This window comes from Orbicella franksi, chromosome 2 (genome assembly GCF_964199315.1).
Source record: "Orbicella franksi chromosome 2, jaOrbFran1.1, whole genome shotgun sequence".
Taxonomy (NCBI): domain Eukaryota; kingdom Metazoa; phylum Cnidaria; class Anthozoa; order Scleractinia; family Merulinidae; genus Orbicella; species Orbicella franksi.
In genome coordinates, this window is record NC_138146.1 from 15193636 (window position 1) to 15208470 (window position 14835).

Here is a 14835-nt window from a genome sequence, read left to right on the forward strand (position 1 = left end):
AAGCCCCCCCACCAAAAAATTTCATTAGTAGATTAGTTCTTCGTCAGCTAGATGAGTATATAAAATGGGAGATCTTGCAAACGGGCTATCATCTTTTGGTCAGTTTTAGCGCTTCTCTGCAATGTTTGAGCCAGGGGAAGAGGGGACAAACACGAAAATCAGTTTTTCTAAAAGGAAAAACGTATTTTAAAGCTCAGTAATTTTTATAGAATTGAGTGTTTTTTAGTTCGTGGTCACTATGTTGTTTATTTTTTGAAGTCACCACGTTAGTCTTGTGATTCTAGAACCCGGCTGCCCACACAGAGAGTCCTATCACTTCAAGTGGATTATCTTAGTTTATCGAGAGTGCTTAAGCTCCGAACAATGCCCATCAATGGTCATGTTTGGGTTCGTCTACTAGTCTTGATCTGGATCTCCCACAAAGATCCTGTTTAGGTTTTTTTGTTCTCTAAACTTTAGCTTTAAGAACTTTGTGGCACGCTTCAGAAAGTCGCTTGAAAGTGTTTGGGTTATTGGACAGCTTTTTAAACTTGCGGGCTCACAGTGCGCGAAAGTTCAATCTCAGTGAACTGTAAGTTTTCTTATTTCAGCCCTGCAACTCAAGTGTAGATAAAAAGTACAACAGATCAAGGTCGTGTCCCCTTTCTTTAATAGTAGAAACCACACTGCTACAGCTTATACAACACACACAAGCAACGGCGAGAAAATTTAACTCCTAACATACAAAGTACGATCACTTGGCACCCTTGGAAGCTTCGGTAACAGTGATCTGTCCCATGTGACGTCGGTTGGAGAAGTTGTTATTACGCGTGCTCATGTAACAGTACTCCCCAGGCTTCGTGATGCGGAAGCATGGCGGATTGCAGGAGGCTGGGGCGTTGTTCAATTGATTCTGAAGTGGTTTCTTCTTATCTGTGTAACATCCTTTGTTTAGGTGAAGGTTCAAATCTTCAGTATCGAATTTATCAACATGGTCAACCACTTCGAGAGGGAAGCTGGAGCAAGCTGCTGGTTTGAGGGAGCTGCATCCTTCCTTTACCCAACACACGTTGGTGCGATCCGTACCTGAAATTAAAGCGAAGTCAATTTAAAGCCGTGTGTTATCATACATTTGTTTTCACTTCTCCTTTTTACTGAGGGTACCGAACGTTTCCACCATTTACAAAATGAGAGCGACGGTCAAAGAAAAATTTGGTTCAAAGTGAGCTAATTTTTCTTTCTTTCTTGGGGATGCATCTTCCAATGTAAAATGCAACAGGGATCAAACTTAAATTGCGTGTAAAGAATCCAAAACTATTCAGCATCTCAGTGGCAATCAGGTGTCCACCATGACGTCATGTGACACAAAAATAACGTCAGATATTGCAACAGGTCCGCCATCTTGGATTTCAAACATACTACAAAACCTCAAAAGTTGGTTTGAAAAATAGAAGAACTGATAGAAATGTAGATATTTTGGACTAACTCTTTACAGATACTAGAATATCAATAAAACAAACAAAAAAAAAATTAACACCAAACTTCTGTAAAACATGCCTTTGAAAGATGGCTGCCATAGATACTGTGAGTCAATAATCTGACAATGTTTGACTGTTATTTCTCAAATACTTTTCAAGTAAGATAATTTTGATATCAGCCCGGGTATCCACAGCTTGCTTGGCGGATTATGGTCAGTGAGAGGAGACAGTTGATGAATATCCCTTAACCGTTGTTCCGGTTTAATCGGGCCTGAATATTATGTGAATAAGAGTAAAAACAAAGTACCTTATTATAGGAAATTAACGCTCGTGTTAACTAACGTATTTGAAATTAACGCGGCTTAAATTAACGCGAACTGAAGGTAAATTTGCTTCCCAATAAAGGAAATTAACGCGAGAGAGGGGGCAAAATTTCAAAATGAGGGAAATTAATGCGTCTGCTACACCAAAAAAAAAAAGAACAGAATTTGTTGAGAACAGGAACCAATTTATTTTAACACTGTAAAGCTGACAGCGAACACAAACAAGATTCAGTTGAAGTACAGTAGAAGATTTACTAATGTGAAAGATTGATGTGAAATGTAAAGTGCGCGAATAAAATTTATTGTTTGGCTGTGTCAAGAATGTCTGGAATGTGTCACAGATTTGGGGCGTAAAATAATGGTAATTAACGTCGCGGAAATTAACGCGTTTAAATTAACGCTAATTTTTGAAATTCGCGTTAATTTCATGAAGCGTTAGTTTCCTATAATAAGGTATTCAAATATTCTTACGTGCTGTTCCTTCTCCGTCGTTGTTCTGATTGTTGTTGGAACCTAAAACGAAAATCACATTAAAACTGTAAGCGTTTGATCAATCAGCTGGTCTCCAGTTAAAGAATTGTCCGCCCTTACGATCTTGGAAATGGTGCTAAAGTGAAATAGAGAGAAACAAGCATATTTTAGATCCTTATAGAGCTCCACGGGGGGACGTTGTGAGAGTGGGGGCCTGAAGGAGGGGATCGTTCAATTTTCAACTATCCATGGTGGAGGGAGGATGCTCAAAAAGCTTTTGTGTTGATCAGTAAGAGTTGTCATTGCAGTTGTTAGCGTTTTGAAATAAGAACAAGTCACAGGGGTTAATTCTACTTCGAGTTGACCCTTTAGCCTCGTTTGCATGCCTAAAAAAACTCCGAATATTCGCCCGCAGACTAGTATATTATTTTCTCACCAGACCAGGCAAAGCACACCACATCATCTGTTGTAACTGAAATGCGTTCAGGAGTGAAGCGATACTCCATGGCTGGATAAGCCTGCACAATGTTTCCTCTCTTTCCCATTCCTCCGATGTAGTATATGTTGGAATGCTGGAATTTTGGAGGCAGAGTACTTCGTGGTTTGAGAAGGATCACGTGACTTCTGTCCTGGAATGTGCGACCGAGCTGTGCTGTGTTCAAGGCGAGTTGTAGATCTGTTGTACCATCAACTGCTTTGGTTTTCGGGTCATTCGTAACTCTGCGAAAATAAAGATAGCAATAGGTTTTTAAGCGAAGTAAAAGATGGAGAGCGATGGACCCTGCAATGCACTCAAACTTTCGAATTCATAACAGTCCGAAACTGTAGCTCTCAATACAAGGACCGCGTATTAAAGCAAACAGTTCGCCTTTTGTTCCTTCGTGCTCCATCCTCCCCAGCATGCATCTCTCCTTCGGTGAAGGCGCCTCGATATCATGTTTTAGTAACTTCCGTTCTAAGTATTACATCCTTCTCTTTCTCTACACAGAACAAGATAAACAGAAAAGTGCCAATGTTCAATCCTTGACAAATCTAATGCAAGGGCGGAGCCTAAGTGTCCAGTTCTGGAGACTTCCATTCTAGATATTACAGACCCTGTAGAAGTTGTAAGAGGTAACGTATGTAATTGGGCAAATGCTTTCACGAATAGTTCCCGTTAGATCTAGTAAGCGGGATAGTTTTGGTGGCCAGTTTACTCGGAAAAGTAGTTAAATCGAGTAGAACTGATTTCGAAAAACTTCAGCTATGGCAAACTTGTAACTTTAATATTCTTTTTTTCAACCTCACGCATTTTACTGAATAGAGCGTGTCACTTACTCATTATTGTTGCTGGCGTTAAATTCTCGCGGAACGTCATCAGTGGTGATGTTGTATCTACAATAAAGATGTAACTATATTAAGTCTAGCAAGACACAAATATCCAGAACAATATACGCTTTTTAATTGGCCTACTGAAACCCAATCTGATTATTTTTTTGTCCTCCCTATATGGTGAAATTTAGACCCACGGGCCATGCTAGATTCTAGAATATTCCCTGGACGCTTGGGGGCCGCACTATTGCTTGCCTTACTTCATCAGAAAAGGATGCCGAGCCGACGAAAATTAAAGGGGCTAGGTCACGCAATTTTAGGTAATTTCAGCAATGATCAAATGGTCATAGACTCAACTAAACTATCACAAAAACGGCTCAAAACTATAGAAGATCTCAAACAAAACACAGGAAAGCCAAGAAGGGACATGGATGGACAAAACTGGAGAGGATTAAAATGCACTGCATCTGAATAAATTTGAAAAATGTCCGCCCACCTTTTATCAAATTTATATCAGTTTATATCAAAATGCCATTTACACAGCTGGAAAGTCATTCTCAGTTGTTATGTGGCCGTGATTTTGCAAATGAAAGACTTTTGCTCTGCCAATTTGACAAAATTACCTAAAATAGCGTGACCTAACCCCTTTAAGATGACAGTAAGTCTCCCGTACGGTGACAAAACTACTCAAGGTAAAATGTCCCAGAAAATGGTAATGGTCCTTTCATAGGGAATTGGGCCGGTATGAAGGAGCCGAGTTTCGGTGGTTTTATCAAGGCTGAGCTTTTTAGGGATTCCCGACTAGTTCACGTGTATTGTTTTTATATGAAGCAAACTTTACAGAACTAAAATAAAAAGATCTGTACTCTATGGTGGCGTGTGAGAAGAATTCAAATTTTGATGAGGATGACAAATTAAACGAGTAACCGACTTAAAGATGATTTCCAGTCCGTACTGCGCAGTCTCAGCACCGTAATGTTTATAAACGTTATAAATTTCACTCGATGGAATGCGAATCGATGTTATTCCTTACGAACCACATACCTTATCTTTGAGGCCTTTCAAATTCTTTTGCTAACAACTTCACTGATGTTTACAGCTGCGAAGTTGTTTCATCAAGTGATATGAGAAAGAACGAATCATAAAGCTTCGACACTTCGCATTATAATGGCTGTTGTTTTGAAACTTTGAATTTACCTCATGTAAGTAGCTGCGAAATGTTTACATTTGGTGGTGTCTTACATGAAACAAAACAAAAAACGCAAACAAATTCTCGAGAGTGCGCAATACGGACTGGAAATCGTCTTTAATACTTATCATTCTCACCTCAGTCGTAACACGCAACGCTGAGTGGTGTTGGTTGGGAAACATGGAACCTTCCACTTGTACGACGAAAACTTTCCCTCCATGTTCATTCCGTTGTGGTTAACGACTGTGGATGGGGCGTAGATCACATCTGGTTTTTTGTGAAGAAGAACATACTGTGGCGGCTCCTTACCAGATCCTTGTGAGATCTTCTCTGCGTCATATGGTATACCTCTTGCTATCTTCATTTCTCCTACGTTGTGGCACGTGCTCAAGACACCACCAGTTTTCTCCAGGTAGTTAGTAATGAATTTTGTCCAGGTCCCATTAGCAGCCTTACACGACTCGGCGGTGATGTATTTAGCAACACATTCCTCGGCGCGAATATTTGCGTTGTTTAGTGGACAATCTGCGTTACCAGCTAGCTTGGTTGGCATGATACACAGGTCTAAGAAACGAATTAAATTCGAGGCAAAAATTAAAAACGTTGTTTGCTTTATCGCTGTTATTCTAGCTGAAACTAATATCGACGTCATCTGTCAAAGTCAATCCCGACTGCGTTAAATTGTGTAATGAACCAATCAGAAAGCAGGATAAATGGTACAACGATGGTAAGCGTCGGTACTGAAAGTGGACCATTCCGAATACGACTTCGCTAAAGACATGTTTTCTGACTGGCTGCTGGAAACAGCATTTTCAATGCATACGGGATAATGACCATGCGTAAGGTAAAGACTGCTGGGTATGGGCCAAGCTTTTTTTTTCTGCGAATTTGCTGTAGCGCGCGCGCTTAGTAGTAAAATGAATAATGATAGGGCAGATGACCATTTCTATAGCTTTGCCTGGATTTAACGATCTTTATTTCAAAGGTTCTTCGCTTGAAACTGGCAAAAGGTCATCACCTACGCTTTTATGCTTTCGTAGGACCACTTTCTCTAAACAGCTGTATATTCACCTTCATTGAGATGACTTCAATAGTCATCCAACGGTTTTGAAACGAAATGCACTAGGTCCGTTCAAAACTGGGTTAATGATAACAACAAATGGTAATGACATGGCAAAAAGCTCAAAAAACTCACATTTGTGCCCATAATGAGGACTGTTGACGTATTTCTTCATCAACGCCTCGGTCTTTTTATCGCTGACCATGATAGCAATGTCCTTCCACGGGGTGGGGCCCCAGTAGGGATAGTAATCGCGTTCCTCGGGGACTTCCAAGCCCCTCCTTGTTCCTGCAGCGTTTTGTCGCGTGTAAATAGGCAAATCACCTTTGAGTTGTTGGTTAGCAGTAAACAAACCTGTCGCATGAGCAAAACGCGTTAGATTCGGGGTTTAGTTGGCTACTTTCTTGAATCCGAACTAACACCTTTTCCAGTAAACGTTACAATAATGAAATCAAACAAATTTCCAGTTATAGGAGAACAAGACGCGATCATTTTCTTGACCGCTACAAGTTACCATAGCCTGTTAAACATATAACCAGTTCAGGACACCATTAATTTTGGCCTCGAGTGTCTATAACTCAAAAATGAGCCAGTTGATCCCCATTATTTCATTTTTCAAAAAGTCTTAAAAACAAACGTGGTAGCAGACTCAGAGCCGTCTTAAATTTTAAAAAAATTTTATATGGTTCTGACACAACCATATCTTTTTTAAACTTGAAAAAAAGTTAAATTTTAAAATGGGGGTCACTGGTGCATGGACTCATTTTTGAGTTATAAACTCATAAATTTAAAATTTAGTGCTAGCTCGGGATATTTTAGCATGCCTGCTTCGGGAAAATTGCCGGAAAGCAAATGCGCGTTGTATGAATTCGTGATATACAGAAATGTACAATAGCATGGTGATTCGAGACAAAAGAAAATTATAATGAAGACAACAAGCAACATGGGTGAAAATCAGTGTAACATTTTCCTGAGTTGATGCTGAAAATTAGCGATCTTCTAATGTTTCAATTAGTTTGGAACTACGGGATAACGTTAAATATGGATTAACTCTTTGAGGGCCAAGTCTAAAAAGAATTCATCAAGGTTTTTTTCAATTCCCGTCCAATTTAATCATTTTAGGGGCAATTTTCGATAAAAGCAAAATAACACCCCACACCAGTTGATATTCAAGCCAATGTTTCTGAAAGTTATAAGATTCATTTAATATCAGAATACCATTTAGTCAAGTCTTGTGGGCATAGTTTGCAATAACATTTAAAACAACTCCGTTTTTGTTGTATTTTGACACCTTGAAACTTCACTCGCAATTTTCTTGAAAACGCTTTTATAGATTTTTTTAAAATTTTGCCATCGTTATGACAACTATGTCAAGTACGAGATCCCGACGTCGTACTTCCCAAATTATCCCTGATGACAAGTTATTCGGTCTTATGTAAAATGGGCTATGGCATCATTTCGTTGCTAGGGTAACTCAGATCCTGGTGAAACGTACCCCATGTGAAACTTTCGTCTTTCCTTAGCACACCAGTAACGTTTGATTTTCTGTTGGATTGATAATCGAGCCACCTTAAGGCAAAATTTTGAAAAAAGGAGACTTGTTATATTTCCTTAATTGCATGACGTCACCAAAATTCGAACTACAAAACTGTTGATCTTTCTGAGATTTTACTTAAATGATGTATAGGAGCAGCTGAGAACTAATACTCATACAAATTTTCGCCCCGAACGGGTTCTTGGTTTTGTGATACATTACGCTTGAATTTCTAAGCTTTTACGTGACGCGGTATTTACATGACGGCCTAGTATTATTTTAAGTATTATTTTAATGTTTTAGAGTTCCTCGAGGGATAAATTCACGCTTTTGTAGCAAAACTCAGTGACAGATGTTTCTGCTGGTTTCCGGCCGCCATGTTGGTGCCCATACGGATGGGCACCAGCATGGCGTCTCCATACAAATCTCTATAAATTTGGGTAAAAAATTTCTCCGCATATCTCGCATAAGAAAAATTGCTGTCACCAGAATTTTGGCGAGAGTCTTTGCATATTTACCTTCTTTCATTTCCCAGATTCTGGACTTTATCTATCGACCGGTTTTGATTTTTATTTTGATCTATTTTGAATTGCGTGGCACTGAAAAGCAGCAATGTTTTCCTATAAACAGCCCTATATTCGATTCCCTTCATAGTACCCTCACCTTTGTTTCTTTCTCTGCGGAAATACGCCTGATAGAAATTAGCTGGCTCGTGGAGTCCTCGGTCTTTTCTAATGTAGGAATTTTCTCTTGCTCCGTTTGAAAAGCCCTGGGTAGTCAGTGATTGACCGTTACGAATGGTATGATACTTAAACTCTCTGTTCACATCACTGGTAGCCATCTCGCCCTCGGGATACGCCTGACACATGTACTGTAAGATAACTTGTGTTTCTACTCTGTCATCAGTCTTGGGGCCGGTCCCGTGTTGATTTGTCCACATGATTTCCACTTCGGTTTTGACCTTAGGGTCGCAACCACCCATGTAGAATTCCTGATAATCAATCAATCAATCAATCAATCAATCGACAGAAATTTATAAACAAAAAGTCAATGAGTGACAGGCAGACAAACAGAAGACAGGCTGACATACTGAACAACTACCTTCCTGACTGACGTTTTGACTGACTGACTGACTGCCTACCTGCCTGGCTGCCTGCCTGACTCACTGACTGACTGACTGACTGACTGAATGTTTAACTGAATGACTGACTAACTGACTGACTGACTGACGGACGGCTGATTGTCTGTCTGACTCACTCACTCACTTACGGATGAATGAACATCACTCAAACGTAATGACTGAGCGAACTGACTGACTGAGTGAATGAACAAATCAATGAACCAACAAACAAGTGAAACAAAGAAACATGTCTCAAATTTCAACAGGTACGACTTATTATATAGAGTGTGTGCATTGTCACGCAATAAAAAATAAAATCCAAAACCATTCAGTGGATAAAGTCAAGAAATTGTGATATCATAGACGATAAATAAAGAAGACAGTTCTTCAGGTTTAAGGTGTGTGCGTTGTCCCAAAGTTGAGATATTTGTTGAAATGTTTCGCGCAAAATTATAGAGCCTAGTATGGAGCCGCCATGTTGGAGGACCTCCTTACTCCTCCAATATGGCGGCCGGAAAATAGCGTAAACATCTGGAACTTACTTTGGCTATCTATACAACTGATTATCTGAACCGAGCCAAAAAACATTTACACAATGCACTTTTCCTAATACTTTAACTCCTAAAATGACTAAAAATCACGTGATATATTTTCGACAAACGCGATCTTAGCTTCATGTCAGGCACCGCCATAACTCCGAAATTCAAAATGCGCTGGTTTCCAAACGAAGGACGCTATTGAGCTGGAAAGTTGTAAAGAGATATAAATTTACTTAGTACCTCTTATGCCTGATGAGGATTTAAACTTTAGGGGCTCTTTAGTTTTAGATTTGAGAATTTGATGACGTCACGTGAACACACTCTATAGCAAAACAAAAAGAACAATTCTAATTGGTCCCCTGAACGGCTCGACAGCTCAGAAATAGTTTCGGCAAATTACTTTCCCAACACATTGTACAAAAGAAGACAGTTTCTTCTTGAGTAGAAATATATTTTCCTCTATGTCTAGAGGAACATTTTAGTTAAACTGTCACGTAATTGACCTGAAAAATGCAAAATGCTTACCGAGAATAATGCATATTAATCTATCAGCAGAATTTTAAAGGAGCCTTATAGTAATAAATGCTTTATTGAGCTAGGTTGTTCGGTCCGTAAGGGGAATATTGGTCTCGTTCATATTTTTTGTCCTTCTTTTTTTTTGCAGTTATGGCCGAGCCGCAGGCGAGGTCCAAAAATGAAAAAAATTAAATAAAATAAATAACTCGACCAGTATTTCCCCAATACCGACCCCATGCTATTTCATTAACATCATTTGACGTTCTACAGGTTATTTACCAATGGTAGCTGTCTGAATTCTTGAATATTGTCTCCAGGGTTAGAGTCCAATTTGTCTCCAACATTGTATCCAGCTTTGCCGTTATTCTAAATTAAAACGAGTAAGGAGTGATTTATAAGAACTTTTGTACTATAATCAAATTGCTACTGTACCCAACAAGCACTAAATAGCAAACTAAAACTTAACAAACGCCAGTTGATAACAAAACAAATTTTATCCCCTTCTTGTTGTGATCGGGTGTGGTGTGTCTACTGCAGAATCATGGTGCCATTAATTGAAATGAGAGTTACCTGGGAATCAAACAATCTGTTTGCGTTCCTGACGTTATCTTGGTTGCCATTCAAACGATTGTTGGATCCTGGTGGAAAATGCATGTACATGTCCGACATGCAAGGTTCGATAAGTACAGCCAGGAGGCAGCCCCAAACGAAAATGGCCCTCATGTCCTGTTTCAGCACAAAAGAACAAACAATTAACTAATTCATAAATACAACTCAACTTTTTGATTTGCTCATTTGTAGATACTATTCTAGATGAAGCTGGGACTTGAGCAATCTTTCTTAACCACCCTTGCCTCTCTCAAGCTTCAAGTCAAAATAAAGTTTTCTCTGTTGAAGTTTAAAGAAACTATATTTTTAACATTATTATAATTAATTAAGTTTTCTCTGAGCAAGAGTTTCTAGTACACGTGTCAAATCAGCCTAAATGTTTTGCAATGCATGAGCGCTCGTTTAAAGTGTTATTACCTGGTCTTTCTTTCTCCTCAACAGGACAGTAAGCTCAGCTTGCGAGTTCAAACTGGCGGGCTGGTTCCGCAGAACTGTTGCAGCTCTGGAATGCAATGCTGTCAGTTGCGCCCTGGGATGTGCTCTCAGTTGCGCAGAATGAAATTTTTATAGTTCTTTGTGTGATACTAGAAGTAGACGTTTTTTCAACGAAGTGTGATATAGAATGCTGCCGGAATTCTCACCAAAGAACGGCAGTGAGCACTTAGGTAAATATCCGATTTCTTTACTGTCACACGGAAACGGAATAACTAAGAAAATCAACGTCAGTGAACATTTTTGCATGTTCCTTGTATTCTCGATGTCCCATGAGAGATCTCAAACAAAGGATCAAACTCGTCGGCGTCACATTAGCATATTAGGGAGCTCAAGCAAACCACGACGACAACAGCAACAAAAACGTCACCAAACAAAAGGTTTAATGAGAAAAACAATAGCTGTGCACGTGCGTTCTAAATCTTTGTACATTTCTTTGCCGTCCTCTGCAAAACAACAACGTGAAATGACTGCGTGGTCTGAGGAACGCAAACGACGACGGCTAAGTTTTCGTATTTCCATTTGGAATTGAACGCTGTCATTGCATATTTAGCCTGAGCACGTTTTTAGAACCCTTGGCGTACTCGGCAGATCTAGACATTTGTGATTTTCGCTAGTAAAATATAAATTTATTTTTGACTAGGCCTCGTCCTCGGCGTCGCCGTCGTCGTTGCTTAAGCTCCCTATTTATTCTCGTTGACGATGAAAACTGCGTGAAAAGATTGCCCAAAAAGGAAGGTTTATTTTATCTAAGCAGTGAAAAGTCCTTGCCTCAGTATAGTTGAGAAATACAAATGTCGAAAGGAAAAAAGTTCGCACGTAATTCCTAGCCAAATGCAATACAAGATATTCCGAATTAAACTAGACTAATTAGCCAATCAGAGCGCTCAAAAATACTATTCGTTGATTTGCTGTGTGGCCACGCCCAATAAGTGCTGTAACACATCGTTATTTTTTACCGTCCAATGAACAAACTTTAATGTCGCATAAGCTCTACATTTACGTTAACTACACTTACTCTATAGTGGTTAAATTAAAGGTATCGATTTTGAAAGGGGTATTCAAAAGCGTACGTGTTTATCAATTTTGGCGAACGTGACCAAACCTAGTAGTTGGGACCGGATAGCAATGTCATAGTATTGTAGCTTGTCGAAGCATTGATGGAGCAAATTACTGTACGAGAAATCGACAGAAGGTCGTTTCGTTTGATATTTAACAAGGGAAGAAGATTTTTGATGGATCGTGAAAAACTCTTGTCACTGACGAAATTCCTATCACCTATCTTTGATAATTTTTCTTTCTCTCATCAGAAAGGCAAGCTACCCCACCTTCACAACCAAATGCAAACTTGCTAGTTTTGTTTCGTCTGGTTTATTTAGTGGTCAGTTTGCATCTACTTAATCTTCTTTTAGTTTCAGTTTGACCTTGATATACGAAATTTGTTTTACACGGGCGGATATACTGCTTTAGGTCGGAATTCAATTAATTTCTAGTTTAGTGCGATATCCCGGCAATTGAGGGATTAAACGGCAGAATACTGAATATTGGATACTGAACTTCCACCTCGATGCTATAATAATCCGGTTGTCGGACACGACATTTCGCGGGCATGTCGCAATGATAACGAAGACAAATTTCGCAAACATCAGCTCTGAACCAGTTTGTTAAGTTATGAAAAACCACAAGCTGTGTTTACTGCTTAAAACAGTGGTTATTCATAGTCCTTGATCAAACAAATCTTTGATGATTAAATAAAATCTCTGCTTTGTCTCTTTCGTGTTTCGAAAAAAGAAGAATTCTATTCAGAGGCGTGTTTTAACTTGTCTTTTCTATCGTCGTAGCTTGAATTATAGAAAACAATATAGTTCAATATAGTTCTACGGTAAGCTAAGAACATGAAAGTTGTATCTGAGTTACGAAGCTTCAACGAACCCCCCTTCAACTGATCTCCAATATAATTTTCAATTCACTGAAATGACTGTTTATTCGACCGTTTTCATTGCCTTTGGCTTACTTAACTGGGAACTCCTTCAAAAAGTTTTTGAACACAATGAAAAAAGGGAACCTTGTTAAGGTTAAGTAGTTTAAGTGTCAACACTGAAATTTTTAGGGTTTTATCAATACATATTATTACACTGATTTATCCGGCTTTTAAGAGAATTGCAATTTGTAAGGGAAGTCGAAGAGACACAAAATCAAATAATCCAAAATAATGATTTTTTTTTTAATACGGCACTGAAAATACAGAAAGTTTAATTGGTAAGTAAGTGGCACTCGTTTTGGTCAAAAAATTCCCTGCAAAATGTAGGCTATTCAACCCAAAGATTGTAAATTTTAGTGACATGATATTCACTCTATGAGATACATCGCTAATCCACAGTAACCGAGAGAAAAGCTTAGCCGATGAAAAATTTTAGAAAACTCGAAATTTCGTTTTGCAAAATACTCAAGAACGGACAGTCCAGGTAAAAGCACTCAGGCTGCTCTGGCAGCAGCTTTCATTTAAAAGGCCAAACATTAACTGAGTTTCATCTAAAACTTGAACAAAGAGTATCATACAAATGTACTTAGGTCAATGGTACATGTATTCATGAGGGTTTCATCTTAAAATTAAGTTAGAATAACCTTTAACAGAATTATAAAGAGCACCATATGAAAGTTTTGCTCAATCGCTTTCGCTTTTGATTTTAAGTTCGAAATTAGGCGAATGCTTGGTAAAACCTCTAGCTACCATTCTTCAAGCCAAAAGGGCGAATGAAAAACCTGTTTTTGAACGTGTTAAGATACAATAAGGTACTCTAAGCTATAGTTCGATGTAGTATAAATTATTGTTCTTATTTTTTCCCTTGTCCTAAAAACATAGTTCAAACACATAATTTATTATAAAACTTTAGGGGCAAAAGGCAACGATGAAACATTAACGTTTTGTACTTACGGTTTGGGCTCGTTCAGCCAGTTCTCACAACTTCAAGCCGCACCGTTTCGCAATGTAATGAAAATCTACAGAATAGGATTACTATTTATAAGATCCCTTATCAGGACCCTTTCGCTAAATTAAACAGTGTTACGTGCTTTTTAGAGTCCATGTTTGCACTCTCATCACAAAGAAAAGTGTCTTTTTATTTCGTTGTCCTGAGAAACCTACAGCTGTTCAACCATGATACAACTGAGATTGTATTAGCTGATCTGCAGTTAGTTAAACAGCGTTACATGTTTCTGTTTGGCACTAATCATTATCTTTCAGTGGTAACTTTATTCAGTTGCCGGCTTTTCAAAGTAGTGTGTATACAAACGATACACAAACGTGTAAACACTACCTTTTGGCAGATCATAAAGAAGAAAACGATGTTATCGGATGTTTTAAAATATATAGGCGTTGCTTTATACAACCGCTTAACTTTCCAAAGCTCAGAAGATGACCGCGAAATCAAACATAAAAATCTTTGAAATATTGTCGCTGGGGAAACGTACAGTGTAACAGAGGGGCGGGACTTAAACAGTTAAATAGACCAATTAAACTTTTAACAAGGGTGTAATAAACGGAAACTTTCCTATATCAAAGGCGATGACATCATTTACACCAAACACAGAGCAGCTGAACAAAAAAACAGTTGTCTTCCATGAAAATAGTAATTTTCTATTGTTCTCTTGATGTTGAGTTTAATCAACCGCTATTTACACAAACGCCTTGAACACAAGCTTCCATAGAGCATTGTACTTACAATGTAAAGTAAAAGTAAAAGTTGTAGTAACACTATATTAACATCACAACGAAACAAAACCTTTCAGGGCTTGAAAAAATGTTCAGAGTGGCGGTACGATAGAGCTTGGTCCCGTATATATATATATATATTTTAATTACAATTTAATGCCAACAAATTAACATTGCGATTTCGACTTTAAATTCAAAGTTTTGTAACAGAGCTCAGCAAATCCTTGCTGTTCTCCTTTAGCAAAATCGCACGTTCCAGAGTTTTTGAAAACTCCACTAGTCCTTCGTTATATTTTCGCCTAACCCGAATACTCTTGTCCAAATCAGATCAAAGCTCGTTTAATTCACCAACACTGAGAGTTAGGGGAAGAAAGGACGGAGAAACAAATTCAAGATTAACTAGGAGTAGGAAAAGAAAGTCAGTCAGTGATAAAGTTTTTTTCTAAGTTGTAAATGCAGACGACAGAGTTGTTTGAAGTCACCTTAACTCACATTTTTGAAT

At 38.6% G+C, this 14835-nt stretch overlaps 1 protein-coding gene across 2 annotated transcripts; it reads right to left on the reverse strand.

Annotated features, from left to right (window-relative positions):
* Positions 1-632: 632 nt before the first annotated feature.
* On the reverse strand, positions 633-13664 carry LOC145478190 (protein DD3-3-like). 2 transcript variants are annotated; one of them, XM_081456132.1, is made up of 10 exons: positions 13557-13664; positions 10091-10246; positions 9800-9886; positions 8009-8336; positions 5947-6165; positions 4889-5315; positions 3569-3625; positions 2688-2971; positions 2252-2293; positions 633-1065 (listed from the first exon to the last, which is right to left on the reverse strand). In XM_081456132.1, exons 2-10 carry the CDS (start codon positions 10241-10243, stop codon positions 734-736), a joined length of 1929 nt encoding a protein of 642 aa, XP_081312258.1. In that variant the 5' UTR covers positions 10244-10246; positions 13557-13664; the 3' UTR covers positions 633-733. The 2 variants fall into 2 exon arrangements, with proteins under 2 accessions (XP_081312258.1, XP_081312259.1); XM_081456133.1 differs by lacking the exon at positions 13557-13664 and adding an exon at positions 10547-13529.
* Positions 13665-14835: the final 1171 nt, after the last annotated feature.